This window comes from Larimichthys crocea, chromosome XXI, assembly GCF_000972845.2.
Source record: "Larimichthys crocea isolate SSNF chromosome XXI, L_crocea_2.0, whole genome shotgun sequence".
Classification (NCBI taxonomy): domain Eukaryota; kingdom Metazoa; phylum Chordata; class Actinopteri; family Sciaenidae; genus Larimichthys; species Larimichthys crocea.
The window spans coordinates 1,906,462-1,925,242 of NC_040031.1; the positions used below are offsets into that span (position 1 = coordinate 1,906,462).

Here is an 18,781-nt window from a genome sequence, read left to right on the forward strand (position 1 = left end):
TTACAATAGTCCAACCTAGGAGTGACAATTGCGTGGACTAGTTTTTCTGCATCTGCTTGAGACACAATGTGTCTGATTTTGGCGATGTTACGTAAGTGGAAGAATGCGTTGCAGAAATTTGTTTATGTGGACACATTAATTAGAGGCAACCTGGGGACCATTCGTGCCATTTGTTTTGTTTATTTTTTTAAGAAATGTGGCTGTGTTGACTGAAGATTAGCTCAAATTTGCTCAAAGATATTCATTTAAATTTTTTTTTTTAGAATTGTCATCTCAGTACTTTAATTAAGCCTAAAATGGCTCGCGACAAAAATGCATTCTAAATAGTTCCTAGAGCCAAAACGTGCCCCATTTAAAAACCATTAAAAAACACTTTGTTTGATCCCACATTTATCAACTAAATTAAATGCATTCCTTTATGTTAAGATTTCATTTTGGACCACTGGCTTTCCAATTTGTAGGTGGCGCCATTTAAAACCATTCAGGGTGCGGCTGAAGTTTTACACTTTTTACTGTTTTCTCTATGCGAAAGAAGTGTGTGTGCTTTTGATGTTGGATAATGGTGGTGTGTAGATAAAAAAAAAGTGTAAGCAACTTGTCGGCAGAGGTACTTGTCGCTGCTAGCGGAGGGAGGCGGGGCTGCAGGAGGAAGTGCAGGAGGTGTGCGATTTTTGCGAAAAAGAAAGTTTGGCAGAAAAATAAAATTACAAAAAAAAAAAAATCCGCGAAAAGTGAACCGCGTTATAGCGAAGGGACGACTAACTAAGATAAATCATTGTGGTTGTCCACAGAATATAAATCACCTACAATAATTACTTTAATAAAGGAATATTACACAAGACAATGTGCGGTTAACCAATATCAGTGTGCTATGACTTGGTTGTAAGAACAAGGACAAGCACCAAAGATAATAAAAGTGTGTTCAAATTCAGTATACCAGTGCGAGGTAGCTACCTACTTTGTATTATGTATGTAAGCCCGTAAATTAAGACTGGTTTTCTAAACAGGGAAGCAGGAAACCAGTTGGTTACTCCCTAAACACACACACACACACATACCAAGAACAGTGTTTTGAGCAAGTGTTTAATTCAGTTTGCATGTAATCCACCAAACAGCTCTTATTTTTAGTGAGACATATTTGAAATGGTTTGCCTCACTCCTATGGTCATCTCTTACTTAAATAGTGCAGCTAACCAAAGGAGGCTGCTAGTGAATTCTTGAGTTGTTGAGGAAACAAAATTGGGCCTGTAAAGCAGAATGATACATGTAGCTATACATATCTGTGCTGTTGTGCTCTAATCATCTCTCTTGTCCAACAAAATACTTGATCAGAACTATTTAGTTGTTTAAAACCGCAGTTTGAGCTGCCGTCAGATTTTCCCCAGAAAGGTCAAGGTCTTCCTCCAGGCATCTTCCTGAGCGCGAGAAGTGGCCACTGGCTCGCACCCCCACAGAGCCATCACTGAAGGCAACAGGAAAACGGAAACATCCGTCAAAACTAAAGCCTGAATTCCTAATTTTGAACATTTGAACCTTTTAGCATTAGTTTCAGACTCAGTTTTTGTCACTGTCTACAACTTCCCAGTCTGAAGGTGAACCTACCCTCTTAACTGAAGTGACTGACAAGAAGGCGGTAGCACGGGTATGTGGCGTGTACGGGGTTCAATGAGGTGACCGGCATCGGATATGACAGGACGGTCAGCAGGTGGCTATTCCCTGCCTTCCCATCATTTCCTTCATCTGGAAAACAGGAAGTAAAGAACGTGTTTTTCTTTTGTAGATATTGTAAGATCAATGTTAAGGGAACTGAGAAAGAAAATTTCATGCCAGCAACTGCAACTGTGCAAGAACAACTTAACGTAGTAGGTCTCTTCTAGAATGAGTTGTTGATTAACATTTAAGGGATAGGATTTTAAATGATTTCATTATTATTATGTATTATTGAAGGTTCATGATTTAGTTTTCATTACTAAAAACATTGCCAAAACCATCCACTCCATTTTTTTTCATGACTTTCAGGTTAAGTCAGATAAAAAACTTTTTACATTTTTGTAGAGTTTTTGTGTGTATATTTGTGTAGTTTTTGGTGCCTGTTTGTTTCCCAGATATATTAGTGTGTGTGTGAATGGGTGTATAAGAGACATTAACTTAAAGAACTTTGTAGAAAGGCGCTTTATGAAGTTCAGTCCATTTCCTTGTATTAGTTTACGGGCAGACCTGCCCGATCCAATATGGCGGACCCGTTTACGTACGATTCAGCGCTCAATGCGGCGTCTATGTATATATGTCTATGGTCAAGACACCTAATGAACACAAAAAGGAAGTGAGAGACTTATTGGAGCAGCCTGATAACAAAGAGTTACAATAGTCCAACCTAGGAGTGACAAATGTGTGGACTAGTTTTTCTGCATCTGCTTGAGACACGATGTGATTTTGGCGATGTTACGTAAGTGGAAGAATGCAGTTGCAGAAATTTGTTTTATGTGGACGTTAATTAGAGCAACCTGGGGACCATTCGTGCCATTTGTTTTGTTTATTTTTTAAGAAATGTGGCTGTGTTGAATGAAGATAGCTCAAATTTGCTCAAAGATATTCATTTAAAATTTTTTTTTTAAATTGTCATCTCAGTACTTTAATTAAGCCTAAAATGGCTCAGCTACAAAAATGCATTCTAAATAGTTCCTAGAGCCAAAACGTGCCCCATTAAAAACCATTAAAAAACACTTTTTTGGTTCCCACGTTTATCCTTACATAAATTAATGCATTCCTTTATGTTAAGATTTCATTTTGGACCACTGGCTTTCAATTTGTAGGTGGCGCCATTTTAACCATTCAGCGCGTGCAGCAAAGTTTTACACGTTTTACTGTTTTCTGTGAAAGAAGTGTGTGTGCTTTTGATGTTGGATAATGGTGTGTGTGTAAAAAAAATAAATAAATAAATAAAGGTGTGTGTGCGTGCGCAACTTCAAAAGTATTTTCTCTTTGAAAGTCACTCTCTGCGCTATAAACTAATTCAATAATGAAAAAGATGATTAGTGAGAACCAAAACAAAATTGGACTTTGTTTAGGTTCTCGTTCAGGTTATTTATGCAGGTGCATTGCAGCTGTGGTTATAAATATGAGCAGAAATGCGGGAATAGTCATTTTGGAGATGGCAAAACTGTACAGCACGAAGGAAGCGCTCAACATAGTTATGGAGTCCAGCTCATCTTAAGCTGATTCATCTGAAGAAGAAGAACCTGAAGTGGAAGAAGCAGAAGGATGGACATCAAAAAATGGAAAGGTTGGTCTGCCACAAACAGCGAGACGCTGCGCTACATCCCAGCAGCCAGGTCTGGTCCCGGGACCTACACAGTATGCTGCCACTCGGATCAGGGACCCCATGACCAGCTTTTCGCTCCTGCTGACTGGCGAAATCATGCAGCATATCCTGGCCCTAACAAACCTCCACGGGAGACGAGCAATCACAGGCTGGCGAGACCTGGACGCGGAGGAGCTGCAGGCGTACATGGGCCTGCTCATTTTGGCTGGTGTTTACCGGTCAAAGGGCGAATCAACTCTCAGCCTGTGGAGTGAGAAAAGCGGACGGGCCATTTTCCGGGCCACGATGTCCCATAAAAGATTCCACCACACCAGCCGAGCACTGCGGTTTGACGATAAGCTGTCCAGACCCTGACGCCACGATGACAAGCTGGCTGCCTTCCGCAAAGTCTGGGATATGTGGACAGCTCGTCCCCTTCAAAGGCAGATGCCATTTCAGGCAGTACATGCCTAAAAAGCCGTCCAAATATGGGCTAAAGATTTGGGTAACCTGCGACGTCCAAACGTCCTACGCCTGGAGGCTGCAGGTGTACACCGGGAAAGAAGCTGGGAGACCTGCTGAAGTGAACCAGGGGATGAGAGTGGTCCTGGGAAACATCATTACCTGTGACAAACTCAGAGGAGCTGCTCTAGAGGAAACTGGCCTTGGTCGGCACCATCCGATGCAACAAGCCTGAGCCTCCCCCCCCCATCTGCTTCAGGCAAAGGCGAGAGCGGTCTTCTCCTCCGTGTTTGCATTTACGAGAAACCACACTCTGGTGTCGTACATCCCCAGGCGGGGCAAGAATGTGCTGCTCCTAAAGCACCAAAGACAGAGGTCCAGACATCAGTGACGACAGTAAGAGAAAGCCCACCATTATCCAGGATTACAGCAGGCGCAAAGGAGGTGTCGACAACCTTGATAAGGTATGTGCATCAGTTACGCACACATTCATTCATTCTTACTGACTTACTCATGTTCTTGTCTAAGCATTTTCATATAAAAAATAATCATGCGAAAGAATAATTGGATTATTTATTCATATTGTTTTTCGTGTTTCGTGTGTTTGTTCTGTTAGGTTGTTGGCACCTGCTCCTGCAGGAGACGGACAAATAGGTGGCCACTGGCTCTCTTCCACAACCTACTTGACGTCTCCCTGTACAACGCCTTCGTCCTGTGGACGTCAATCGAGCCATCCTGGGAACAGCAGAAGGGCCACAGGAGGAGGCTCTTTATTGAAGAGGTGGGAGAAGCTCTGGTGACCCCACACATGGAGAAGAGAGAGCGCCTTCCCCGCTCCTCAGCCGCTGCAGCACTCGTCGCAGAGGTACAGAGTGCTGCTGCTGAGGGTGGAGGGGCCTGCAGGAGGAAGTGCGGGAGGCTGTGCGATTTTTGCAGAAAAAGAAAAGTTGGCAGCAAAAACTTTGAAAGATTAGTTGGGAATAACATAAATAGAAACTAAATACTCTGACCAAACTTTCTTCTTTACTGCAGGAAAACATTCTTTTGAGAGACAGCATGGCTGCTGCTCAGTGGTGCCATATGACTGTTTTGATGGAACACTGAAACTTCCACCTTTCCTTTCAATTAACAAAAAGGACCAAACTGAAACCCTGCAGGACCAGCGGAACTTTTAACTATGATACCTTCTGTGCAGAACTGGTAGATAACAGAAATTACAAAGTCTTTGCCAGATTTGAAAAATAATGTCAGTTTAATGACTTGTGGACTTACACAGCAGTAGAAGATTGCAGTTAAAGCAGTTAATAAAAACGATGAACAACTACCACAGTGTCATTTTTACTGTCACCTTTTTCCTATATAGTTTATCATGAATGCATAACTGAAAAACATATTTCTCAGCATATATCTCAGATATATTCAATGGTAGAAATCCTGTGATGCACTTAGAAATGTAGACTAGTAGGCTTTATATACACATTTGGGATTTGGGGGCTATATGTGTGATTAGCTGTGACAGCTGCGGTTTAGAGAGATGTTGAGAGATTAATTAAATCAATGCAAATTAATTCAGAAATTACATGATGGTAATGTTACTTCCATCGAGTCCAATACAACAATGATTGTTTTATAGAATAAAAAATCAAAACAGATGATCAAAGCAGCAGTAGTTGCCGTGGCAGGTCGTAGTGAGGCATGGTAAGGCCACTCGTCGCTCTTCTGCAGCAAACGACCGCCGTAGGCTGCTGAAGGAAGCCGTAATCAGACAGTCTGGGGGTCTCCCTGGGGCTAGTCTCCTCGCCTCTGTCCACCTGCACAGACCCCCCGCTCTGGGCTGTCAACCTCTAAGCCGAGAGAGGCAGGGCCAACAGAGCGTCTTCAGCATCGTCCCCCCGTCCCCTCTTTCCTCCCACCACGTTGATCATCGGTGACTCCATAACCCGGGACATTCGTTTCATTAATGCAGCCACACACTGTTTTCCTGGAGCCACAGTCTCCGACACTCTGGATAAACTTCTGGAAATGATGCACTTGCTCCTGACCCCGATTAAGAGGATCATTGTTCACGTGGGAACCCGACGGGAGTCTGAGCGCACTAAAAATTATTTTAAACTCCTTTTTGATGCCCTAAAGAACTTTGGAAAGTCAGTTTTCATATCCGGCCCCATCCCGACTGTGGGTCGTGGAGCTGGACATTTTAGTAGACGCCTCAGCCTTCACACTTGGCTCCAAACCGCCAGCAGGATCTACAACTTTGGTTTTATTGTTGACAATTTTAACTTGTTCTGGGATCGTGACTCTCTTTTTAAACATAATAGGATCCATCCAAATAAGAGAGAAATCTGTATGCTTTTTTTTGTCTATTTCTGTTTTTATTCTGCTCTGTGAAGCACTTTGGGCTACAATTCTGTATGAAAGGTGCTATACAAATAAAGTTGAAGTTGAATTTCAATGCCATATGAGAGAACAAGATCAAGAGTGTGGTTCAGACAATGAGTCGGTTTATTTACACTATGACAGAAGCCGATTGAATCTAATAAAGAGATAAACGCAGTACAGTGGTCCCTCGTTTATCGCGGGGGATACGTTCTAAAAATAACCCGCAATAAATGAAATCCGCGAAGTAAGTTTACATTTTATACATGTTTTAAGGCGTAAGACCCCTAACCACACACTTTTATACACCTTTTTACACGCATTTTGTACAGTACTCCCTTATTTAATCAGGACACAGAACACATGTGCGATTTTCCCTTAGCCAATTTAGGACGCAGAACACAATGCGCGTTCATACTGTACAGTACGCTGCAAAAAAAGCATGCAAAATTACACTGAAAAAATCCGCGAAACAGCGAGTCTGCGAAAAGTGAACCGCGTTATAGCGAGGGACGCCTCTACTAAGAATATCATTGTGGTTGTCCACATGAATATTAAAATCACCTACAATAATTTACTTTAATAAAGGAATATTACACAAGACAAGGTGCGGGTATACTCAATATCAGTGTGCTGTGATTTGGTTGTAAGATCAAGGACAAGCACCAAAGATAATAAAAGTGTGTTCAAATTCAGTATAACAGTGCGAGGTAGCTACCTACTTTGTATTATGTATGTAACCCGTAAATTAAGACTGTGTTTTCTAAACAGGAAGCAGGAAACCAGTTGGTTACTCCTAAACACACACACACACACATACACATAGAACAGTGTTTTGAGCAAGTGTTTAATTCAGTTTGCATGTAATCCACCAAACAGCTCTTAATTTAGTGAGACATATTTGAAATGGTTTGCCTCACTCCTATGGTCATCTCTTACTTAAATAGTGCAGCTAACCAAAGGAGGCTGCTAGTGAATTCTTGAGTTGTTGAGGAAACAAAATTGGGCCTGTAAAGCAGAATGATACATGTAGCTATACATATCTGTGCTGTTGTGCTCTATATCATCTCTCTTGTCCAATCAAAATACTTGATCAGAACTATTGATTGTTTAAAACCCGCAGTTTGAGCTGCCGTACAGATTCTCCCTCAGAAAGGCCAGCGTCTTCCTCCAGGCGTCTTCCTGAGCGCGAGAATGTGCCACTGTCTCGCCACCCCACAGAGCCATCACTGAAGGCAACAGGAAACGGAAACATCCGTCAAAACTAAAGCCTGAATTCCTAATTTTGACATTTGAATCTTTTAGCATTAGTTTCAGACTCAGTTTTTGTCACCGTCTACAACTTCCCAGTCTGAAGGTGAACCTACCCTTCTTAACTGAAGTGACTGACAAGAAGGCGGTAGCAAGGGTATGTGGCGTGTACGGGGGTTCAATGAGGTGACCGGCATTTGGATATGACAGGACAGTCAGCAGGTGGCTATTCCCTGCCTTCTCCATCATTTCCTTCATCTGGAAAACAGGAAGTAAAGAACGTTTTTTCTTTTGTAGATATTGTAAGATCAATGTAGAAGGGAACCTGAGAAAGGGAAAATTTCAATGCCAGCAACTGCAGCTATTGCAAAGAACAACTTAATCGTAGTAGGTCTCTTCTAGAATGAGTTGTTGATTAAGGTATATGCCTGGGACATTTAAGGGATATGATTTTAAATGATTATCATTATTATTATGTATTTATTTGGAGGTTCATGATTTATTTTCATTACTAAAAACATTGCAAAACCATCCACTCCATTTTTTTCATGGCTTTTCAGGTTAATGTCAGATAAAAAAACTTTTTACATTTTTGTAGAGTTTCGTGTGTGTATATTTGTGTAAAAACAGTGCATAAACTGTTGCTCTATTCCTGATTACATCCCTTTATGTTTTCTGTCTTTGTGAAATAAAATACATTTGAAAAATGACTTAATGATTTTAATAAAAAATATGAAGTGGTTGAGCTTTAATAAGCTAATTAATTATTTTGTAAAGTGTTGGCTTATTTACTTATGCACATACAATTTATGTTTTAACTAATTTGTATCTAATATTGGCCATCTTTAAGCACCATATATCCCAGTAACTATTCAGTGTCCTTGTAGTTTTAGTAAAGTTTAATAATATGACCTCAAACCTTTGGACCAAGTTTGTTATTCACACAGGATGTTGTCATGTCAGTAAACTCACATCTATTGCAGACTCGTAGGCAGGCCAGTTCTGATCGTCTTCGCCTACAACCAGCAACAGAGGACACTGGAGTCGTCCAACCTGCTCAGAGACAAACAGCAGCAGCATTTCAGCTTTTTCACCGACTGCAGCTTCAAATATTAATCACCTGATATCGGCTGTTGAATCATCAACAATCTGCAGATTTTTGAGACAAAACTCAAAGCTAGAGAGGAAAATGTATGCACATGTTTTTTGTTGTTTTTTCTGTAGATTCTAAAAAGATTGTAAAAGTATATAAACTGATCCCCATCACTGTTTATGTGACTCCACATAATGTAAATCAACTGTTAAGTAGGTCAACTGACAGAAGACTGTTCTGTTTAAAACAAAAAATGAAACTAATCTATTTTTGTTTGATAAAATGTCTAATAATCATTCTTGCACTATACAATTCACAAATTTGTTCTTCATATCCTACAAATTAATAACTGATCAGCAAATGTACCTAATCTAATCCACTATAACTACTTTCTACACGTATGTATCACTTGCCATTACCTGTGGAATTAGTTGAATTCATATGTAGCCTGTAGAGATGTTCTTTTTTTATGTAAAATGAAAATAAAGCAAATTAAAATGACACTGCTGCCCACATGATACTGTTGTATGGCTGTAAGAAAATGACTAAAAATAGAAAATTACTAAAACTATGTAACATGTAGCTGTAACATACCTAGTTTCATTCTTGTATATTGTTATAGTCCAGTTATAGTATAGTGTTATGCAACTCTTTGGGTTCTCATACATTTTCAGAAATGGAACCCAAACAAAAAACCTTTACAGTGCCATGTGGCCATTTTACTTTCTGCCAAAACCAAATTATATGTTTCACATCATAAATCCTAAACCAAACATGATAACTGCAACAAAAGACACTTTTGAGACCAAAATACACAAAACTGAAAATATAGAAAGAGACGGAGAGAAATTGTGGCTGGTGGTGCTCACGTCCACTTTGAGTGCGGGGTCGGTGGGGATGGGCAGCAGCAGATCATGGTAGATGACCTGGTCCTCCTCATTGATGCGAGTCTTTGTCTCTGAGTTTCTGATTTAACAAAAAAATCTTCCTTAATTCTGTACATACTGTACATACAATACATTACATACTGTGGGTATATAGTATATATATATAACAAATCAACTTACATGCGGCAGAAATTCAGTAATTCCTCCAAAAATCCGTCAATCGGCTGCACGTGACACCCACTAATACACACCACACAGCGGAGCTAAGAAATCCCACACGCACACACACACACACACACACACACACACACACTGCAGGTGTAAACAGCTCTGTAGCATCTTTTGATGCCTTGGAGCTTTCAGGGCACAGTTTCTACTGCCACAGTATTTTTATTTATGTCCTTCCACATTAGTCACATTATTTTTTTTATACTGTGTGTTGATGCACAGTTTATTGTGTACTCTACTGTTGACTGCATGATTTACAATTCAGAAATAATTTGTATTCATTTCTATTCTCTTTTCCAAATAGTTATTTAATAATCCTGTTAGATGAAAATGTTCTTAACTTGTTGATTTTTTTGTTACTGAAAAGTGAACTGAGATATCCTTCATGATGGCATCGCAGAGCAAGGAGACATTGAGAATGACCCGCTGTTTGAGCACAGCTGACTTGTCAGGTCCAAAATAGAGGAAGTTACAAGCTGTGTGGTACAATCCAGTTTTATTTACCTCTGCTCTGCAAGAGTATAAAACACTCATCAAGAGACCCACTATGGTCTCCAGTCAGTCATCAGACAGGGGAGAATCATGTTGAATCCGTTAGCTTTAACAAACCTTCATTAAAGAAGTGGAGCTACGTTAAGCTACATCAAGATGACACAAGTAACTTTTAGGTCTAGTCTTACCTTCATAACTTGGGAGTAAACAGCCATTTTAAGTGTGACACTAGCACCCAAGGAAAGACCCAACATGGCGATCCTGCTGCCAAGGACCTGAGGGTGCTGTTCCAGGACTCTGTAGGCTGTCTGAAGCAGAGAAAGATGTCAGAAAAATAACTGTTAATGTGACATCCATGAAATGTAAGGTCACATTTTATGTCATTTTGTTTGTTTTATTTTGAAAATATTATTTCTGTGAAAGAAATGTGTTACTATGTACAGAAGCGCATTGCATTCCCTGGATAAAATCTGTAGCAAATCTGTAGATCTCTGTAGCAGAGAAAGATGTCAGAAAAACAAAGGCTATGGTTTTCACCAAGCTAGATCTAGGAAATGCTTATCATTTAATCAGAATAAGAGAGGGTGATGAATGGAAGACGGGGTTTAATACCCCGAGTAGACATTACGAGTATTTGGTCATCTTTTGGACTGACGAATGCACCAGCCGTGTTTCAGGCCATGATCAATGATGTGCTAAGGGACTTCCTAGACCAGTTTGTTTATGTATATCTTGATGACATCCTTATCTACTCTTCTGACCTAGACACACACACATGAAACATGTGACCAAAGTATTGACTAGGCTTCTAGAGAATCAGCTCTACGTGAAGGCAGAAAAGAGTATGTTTCATGCTGACACTGTCTCCTTCCTGGGCTTCATCGTAGCCCTTGGAAGAGTTCAGATGGATCCAGCTAAAGTGAGCCCTGTAGCTGAAGGGCCAACACCAAATAGCCGCAAAAGGGTTCAACAGTTCTACTATTGGCGGTAAAAGTGGCCCTGGAGGAGTGGCAACACTGCGCTGAACAGCCCTTCATTGTCTGGACTGATCACAAGAACTTAGAATACATCAGGAAAGCTAAGAGACTGAGCTCTCGACAGGCAAGATGGCCACTGTTTTTTAACCGATTTTCCTTCATGCTGTCTTCCAGGCCAGAGTCCCGTAATGTCAAGCCTGATGCCCTGTCTCGTCTATACGACCCCGAACCTGTTGCCAAGGAACCTGAAACCAATAAATTTAAATAAATTTGGCTTAAACATCTGCTCTCTGCACCTGGGTCTTCCTTCCCGTCCAGACCTGACATTGGAGGCTGTTACCCCGAAAATACACAGCATGTGGAACGGCTGCAGAACGGCTCCGCTCCGGAACGGCTGCGTAATCCGCCGTCCGCCTACTTACACATAATCCGTTTGTAATGCGCTCAGGTGCGTCTCCGCCGGCAACCGAGCGTCACGAGATCTCGCGAATTCACGCGCGATATGGCCGGTTGTAGTCTCTTTGACTCCAGCAATGGCATTCAACGCCGCATCTTTTTTCTGGTGTCCTTATAAAAAGGATGTGAGGTGTCATAAATGATTACACCTGAAAACCCCTCACCTGGTGACTTCAGGTTGGCCCCGCCCATTATGACGTGTTCTTGTAATGAAACTCGATCCGTGTATAGAGAGTAGAGTATTTTATTTTGAAAATCAACCAGGGTTTTATTTTGTATTTTGTAGCCAATTTCCTTCCCCGCACGGTCTGATCTGTGCTGAATATATGCACCGTGCTCCAGGGTCCGTAAAAAGTAGAAGCTCTGCGTATGTGTTGCAGAGGGCTGCCGGACGCCGCAGTCATTCCGGAGCAGTGACACAGCGGGGACGGAGACTGTGTGAGCTGACACATTGACTAACATTGAAACGTATCGGCCGTTCCGGAGCCGTTCCGCATGTAGTGTATTTCAGCCTTGAGTCTCCTTCTTTTCCAGTGTTTTCAGGTTGTTTCCCCTCCCGTTGTGTTTCTGACTGTCTGTGCAAAATCTTACAGTATGCAGAATATTTGAATGTGCAAGATATTTACATGTAGCAGTTCAAAATGTTATGTTAAGAAGGTTTTTGAAAGGTGTGTGTTAATGTAATGGATAGAGATGTGGTGAGAATAATAGTAGTAGTATGAAAATTGTTTTTTACATCAAGTCAAACCAACATAACTGTCTGTCTGTGTCAAACTCTAATATGATACTTCATCCAGTAAATTTAGTCAATGTAATTTAAAAACACTGGTCTCAGTGAACCTCTGAAGCAGTTTTCATGGGTGTATTGACACATGAACAAACATGCAGATAAGAGACAGAGCCAGAAATGATGAAATGATGAGGTGCATGAAATACAAGGGGAGAAATGAAACCTTAGATTTCACTCTGTTGTTATTTTTCTGTGTAAAATGTCACAATTTGAATTGATTGATTTGAATTGAGTGCATTTCACTCCTCCTATTAATTTACATTAAAGCTATTACTTCCCCGTTAATGAGCTTTTCATTTGATCCTGAATTGCAATTTGCACCTTTTGAAGTCTGTTTCAATGAGAGCTCTGGAGATTAATCATTGAGTGACATCAAGTGACAGTGGTGGAGCGGGCGCATGTTTAGATAAGTTTTGATTTATGGATAATTGTGGCAGTAGAACTTAAGCTTATGGGTGTATGTTTACAGATTTACTGAGAGTTATAAAACCCAGTTGTAGACACGGAACAACACATCAGTTGTAGACACGGATTTATAAACGTGATGACAAAAAAGTTGATGCATGTTTCTGTCTCTGTCAATGCACACAGTTTTATTTGTTGATCCTTTTATGCCTCTCACCCCTGCTGCCTGTAGCAACTTTTAACCTACATCAACACAATCTTAAGACAATGGGACGCTGTCTCACGCCCAAAATAAATCAACTAATAAATATTGCCAGTGAGCAGAACACGGTTTGTGATCTGGATATATTTTTTAGAATAATGCTGAATTCACATGGATTCAGGCTGACAGTAAACGGCAAACTATATATAATTTGCGGAAATACTGTCAATGTTAACAGTAGACATCTTTGTTGTTTGACTGTTGGCGCCCTATGTCATGGTATTTACAACCAGTTGTTACATGGCTCTCTGTCACAAGGAGAAAACACTGGTCATCTGGACAACGAGAATCTCTTAATTAATTACATGAAATAATGTACATTTAATATTTGTCTGCTTATGTTCTTAACTGGGTGTAATTCCGAAGTATGTACGAATACGGGCGGGCTTGTGTTGTAAGTTCTGCAGCTCCCTATTGGCCATAATATGATACTCTCATCAGATTTACCTCAATGTACTGGCTGTCCACCATCTTCCCGGTTTCCATGGTGATTTCAGGTGTCAGGTAGTCGAGGGTCAAGCAGGCGATTCCATGGGAGGCCAACAAAGCTGCACGGTACTCGATCAACTTTCCTTCACCCCCCCACAGATCCAAGAGGCCAGGGAAAGGTCCCAGTCCTTCATTTCAAAACAACAAAACTAGTTTACACAGCTATATTGTATATTTCAATGTTGCTGCAACTCTTGATTACATTTGGTGGAAACCTTTTTTGACCTTTCATTTTTCACTTCGATTCCAATAGCCACACTGATGTTGATGATTTTTCATGGTTAATGGTACTCCAGTGGTCATTGTTGCTCAGAATGTCACACCTGAGCTCCACCCACAGCACACCTTCCTCCTGATTCTCCTCTGGTCCTACCTGATGGCAGGAAGAGGGTTGCAGTGAGTCCGTTCTCTGTGATTGGGATCCTACGGACGCGAGGCGCCATGTACCAGCGCTCCACCAACACCCCAACCAGCGGCACCTGATCCATGAAGCCCTCAGTCTGGTGACCCTGATACACTGAGATGGTGACCTCCATGGGAGTCTGGACGTTCACCTTCCTCAACCTGAGGGATGATGGGAAAGAGTTAACTCTGACACAGATAAATGATTGATAATTAATTCACTAGGGTCAAGCTCCATCCTTTTTGGCCTACCTGAGCCCAGGTTTAGTGCCTGGAACTGGTCTCAGACTCCACAGCAGACCCATCTGTTCAACCCCAGAATATGTCCCGCCCAGACTGGGATCCTCTGAAACTGGAAAGTAAAGGCATGAAAAATGTATTCATCAATCATTTTAACATTCATTCTTTCCGTGCAGTTTCACAATTTTTTTTTAAATTCTTTTCTTTCCAATACCTGCAAACATTTCTAAATTAATTCTGAAATTTCTAGATGTAGGGATTGAACCATGTACCATTCACAGTCCCAGTGGCATTGGCAGTGTAGTGAGCAAATGCTTCATAGCTGTGTCCGTCTTCACACTTGTGAAGGGCATGGATGGTCATTTGAAAACCTGGTGAGACGTTCTGGACCAGGACGATAAACTTCTCATCCACGAGTCCTCTGGAGGGCTGAACCGACAGCTTCACACAATACTGCTTCCTGTCCATCCTGAACTCAGCAGACAGATCAAATGTATGCTGTAGAGGAGAGGCCTGAGGGCAGAAACAGAGCTTCTTGTATAATAAACACTAATTTGACTTGTATCCTGTTCCTGTGATAATATCACATCTAGTGAAATCTGGCAACAAATGGAGTAGGACCCAATCACAGGTAACCAAGGGAGACTGGGGCAGTTTAATGACCAGTTGCCAAAGTGAAAGTCTTTGCTTACAGGTAGGCAAGCAGATAGATGGATACAGAGTCAGGTTCAGCAGTTTTTACTGTTCATCAGGAAACACACAGAGAGTTGATGAAGAGCAGAGGACATCGCAGGGAAAGCCAGAAAACATTTCTCCATAAAATATGATCCAGTTTCACCAAAATCAGTAAAACAGTTGGCGGTGTGTGACTTTTTGGCCGTGGAGCGTTATGTACTTCTCGTGGGTGATTGTACCCAGAGCAGTGTAGCATCAAAATGATTTTAAATGTTATTTTATGGTAGCAAAGTTATACAATGGGGCTTTAATCGCCTCAAATCTCAAATAGATATAATGGAGGAAATATTTCTCAATTTAGGTGGAGCAGTATTAGGAAATTGTCTCAAATTTAAACTTCAGCTTATTGTTCAAGGGTTAATCCTGTGCACTTTTAACTTCCCACTTTCCGAATCCATGAACATTATTGGAAAGTTACTTCAAAAGAACCAGTGTGTAATATTTATGGTGATTTATTAACAGAAATGGAATATAATATATATAACTATGTTGTTAGTGCTATAGAGTCACCCTATGAAACAAGTTGTTATGTTTTTATTACTTTAGATTTCGCCTTTTTTGTACATATACCATGGGTCGAAGAAGTTACATTTAGACAAATGGAGGAACAAATTTATTATTTAGCACAAGAAGAGCCAAGAGAGCAGGAGTTTGTGCATCAAAGAAGAGAAAAAATAAGAAAAACAAAGTCAGGACTGAGGGCGGCAGAAAACACAGATAAACATAGCCGCAGACTCTCTCATGGATATTACTGATGATTGATTAATGTTTTCAACGACGCCGAAGTTTTCTGTTTTCATCTGGAAAGCTAATTCAGCCTAAAGTTCCGTGTGTGTCGAAGTTAGCTTTTGTTATTTGGACAGCAGTTATGCCGTGATGTCATCAAACTACAGAGTAACAGTAACATTGTAATATAAAGCAATGAACTTGAGCGCCATCCGAAGGTGACGAGGATAACCACGATCTCCATTGTGCAGTGTCTCTTATACTCCCTGCTCGCCGGACCATCCCCATCTCTGGCAGCAATGAGTCATTTGCCGGATTCTAACCATATCAGGCGACAAATGAGTCCTAGTTTAAGTAATCCATCATCCTCCTTGCTTGCTTCACATCGTGGGGAGTGGGGAGTTTCACTTCCCTATTTGCAAGGCCAGACAGTGAGAAACCTTCTATCATCCGTTTCCCAAGTTGTTTTTATTAACTCTTTTGCCGTGTTAGCGGATCAGGGATCTCAACGGCTCTCTCACCTGACAGAGTTCAGTACCACTGCACACATAATCATGTTCTTTAATGAAGACATCAAGTATATTTGACCAACAGTGTTTTTACAGGAGGATGCTTGTGAACAGCTGTTTGATTGACATTTATTATTTATTTTTTGTCTTTTTAATGTAATTTTCAGTCAATGAAATCAAACTTTTTGTTTCAATTTTGTTTCAAACAATGAACCATGTACAGAACTTTTCAGTATTCAGTGATTTTGTACCGTCATACTAACCACAAACTTCTTGAGAATCATTATAATTCATTATAATTAAATCATTATGTTTCAGGGCGTTAACTAACTCATGGTGTCATTATTTCACACATGAAGCAGCCACAGAAGGCTCTCTTTGTCAGACATGTTCTCACATGTCAACTTAACACTGCACAATCGCATGCTTTACATGTAAAACAGAACTTGTAAACAATTGAGGCATCAATTAGGAAATCGTTATTTTCTGCAAGCTATTTAACTCGTGAAAACTTTCAGAACCAGTTCATCAACCGTCTCTGATCAACACGACCGTCTGTCCTCCAGTCCTCCGGTTGCCTTGGAGATTACAAACACTCAGCTGAAAAATCAAAATACACCATGCACACGTTCCAACCAGTATCATACCACAAATATGTTGGCTTGCTGTACCCGTTAACATAAACAACACCACTGTGTCACTGTTGGCTACTTAATTCATTAAGCTATTCAACAGCTCTCATTAAGCTATTCAACAGCTCTCATTAAGCTATTCAACAGCTCTCTCCTCTGGCCAACGCTGGCTATAGGTCTACGCCCATAAAGGGTTCATACGAAAAGACAAATGATTTTTCATTCTAAATTAATTATAATTACGTCGTAATATATATATATTAGTGCTGTCAAAATTAACGCGTTAATTTTGTCGATTAATTTTAAAGAATTAACGCGTTAAAAAAAATTAACGCGGTTTTGTTTACTTCCGGTGGCGTCCGCCATTTTGGATGTGGCAAAGTAGAGCTTTGTTTCCCAGATATTCCCAGATAGTGTGTGTGTGTGAATGGGTGTATAAGAGGCATTAACTTAAAGCCCTCACGGAGACTGCGCCCTGGCCGGTCGCCCACATTGCCCATAGCTAAAACCGGCCCTGCTTGTATTAGTTTACGGGCAAATCTGCCACATCCAATATGGCGGACATGTTAACGTATCGCAACAACGGACCAACCTGCTCAATGCGGCGTCTATGTATATGTCTATGATCTATCCTAACTAAAGGAGAGTCTATGGCGGAAAGATGGATAAGGACGGATTTTTATGGGGAACATTTCATTTTAAAAAGTTGCCCGACGGCTCGTTGGACAAAAACAAGGTAATTTGCACAGTTTGCAAATCCGAATTTAAATTCCACAGAAGTAACAGATTTTAACATATCACCTCAAAGCAAAACACCCAGTCTACACTACAGGAGTGTGGCACTCCTCAGTATATTTCCTCATTCTGGCTTTTTTTCTGTTTGCACTGTGCATATGTGCACCTTAAGCCAATAAAATTAATGAATTTAAATATACTTTCTCTGTGTTTATTCTACATTAATTTGATCATTTTACATAAATAAATATTCATTATAAGCTTCAGTCTCAGAAAAATGCATTTAATGTATTAATATATTTATTGATAGATTAATCGCGATTAATCGCGATTAAATACAGAATTTTTTTGCGATTAATTAGTTAATTTTTTTTAATCGATTGACAGCCCTAATATATATATATATATTATTCATATTGTTCATTCGTTTTGCTGTTGTTGTTAATTGTGTTGCTTAGTTTTAATTAAAACTTAATACTCTTATTATTACAAACCAAAATAAACACCATAATCTGCATTCATGAAAGCAGTAACAGTCAAAAAAATATATAATAATAATAAAAAAAAAATAATTAAAAAAACAGCACTTTGTTCAAGAGGAAATCATCTTTGGGGGGTTTTGATAAACATATTACCGAATCATTGGTAAAATGGACACGTAAGCCTTGGATAAGTGATTGTCTCACTGCGATCAATTTAACGTGCCTCATTTCAACCAAAGCCTGGCCACTGATCTATTTTTGGCCCTGTTCAAATTGAAAAATGCAGATGAGACATCATTAAAGACTTGTCTGTGATGAAATTGTCTCTTGTACCCAGCGTGCAATTCTTCCTCCATTTGTCCAATTTGGGAGGAAAAATGGGACCCATCAAGCATACGTCACATTTATTACTATTAGAAGCACATTGTGCCGGTCTCCAAAGTAAGATGACAGTTTAAATCATTTCCTCTGTGATAAAAGTCATTGTCAGTGATTCACAGTGATTCTGTATCACACAACCAAGCATGTGTGCTCATTGTTTCCCATGTCATGTCTTTGCACTTGGCATTTAATGGAGTATGTTGTTGATGGTTTAAAGCCAATTTTTTATGTTAAAATGAAGTTATGGCTCAAGGCTCAATAGCTCTTGTCACAATACTTTCTGTTGGAGAAATAGAAGGTGAAACTGTTGACATAAAACTATCTACTTACCATGGTTGCTATGTAATTATACTGTATGTGGCTGTGGTTAAAAGAGACCTTAAAGGTCCCGTGTCTCAGATTTAGGAGGCTACATTTGCACAATATGGCAATATAACTACATTTCCATTGGTATATGATCACCTGAAAAC

General features: G+C 40.3%; 1 protein-coding gene and 1 pseudogene across 2 annotated transcripts in view; one reads left to right on the forward strand and one right to left on the reverse strand.

The window, feature by feature from the left end:
- The first annotated feature begins 84 nt into the window (after window positions 1-84).
- On the forward strand, window positions 85-4,763 carry LOC109139434 (piggyBac transposable element-derived protein 4-like; annotated as a pseudogene).
- A 2,189-nt stretch (window positions 4,764-6,952) lies between these two features.
- Window positions 6,953-18,781, reverse strand: part of LOC104932989 (acyl-coenzyme A thioesterase 4) — a 21,347-nt gene continuing 9,518 nt past the window's right edge. For both annotated transcript variants that reach the window (XM_010748335.3, XM_027273102.1), the window contains exons 2-11: window positions 14,384-14,624; window positions 14,124-14,223; window positions 13,843-14,033; window positions 13,428-13,597; window positions 10,279-10,398; window positions 9,551-9,633; window positions 9,353-9,449; window positions 8,363-8,443; window positions 7,507-7,648; window positions 6,953-7,368 (exon numbers count right to left, since the gene is read on the reverse strand). In XM_010748335.3, coding sequence (XP_010746637.3) covers window positions 7,250-7,368; window positions 7,507-7,648; window positions 8,363-8,443; window positions 9,353-9,449; window positions 9,551-9,633; window positions 10,279-10,398; window positions 13,428-13,597; window positions 13,843-14,033; window positions 14,124-14,223; window positions 14,384-14,579 — 1,299 coding nt within the window. In that variant the 5' untranslated portion in view covers window positions 14,580-14,624 and the 3' untranslated portion in view covers window positions 6,953-7,249. The remainder of the gene's footprint in view (window positions 7,369-7,506; window positions 7,649-8,362; window positions 8,444-9,352; window positions 9,450-9,550; window positions 9,634-10,278; window positions 10,399-13,427; window positions 13,598-13,842; window positions 14,034-14,123; window positions 14,224-14,383; window positions 14,625-18,781) is intronic.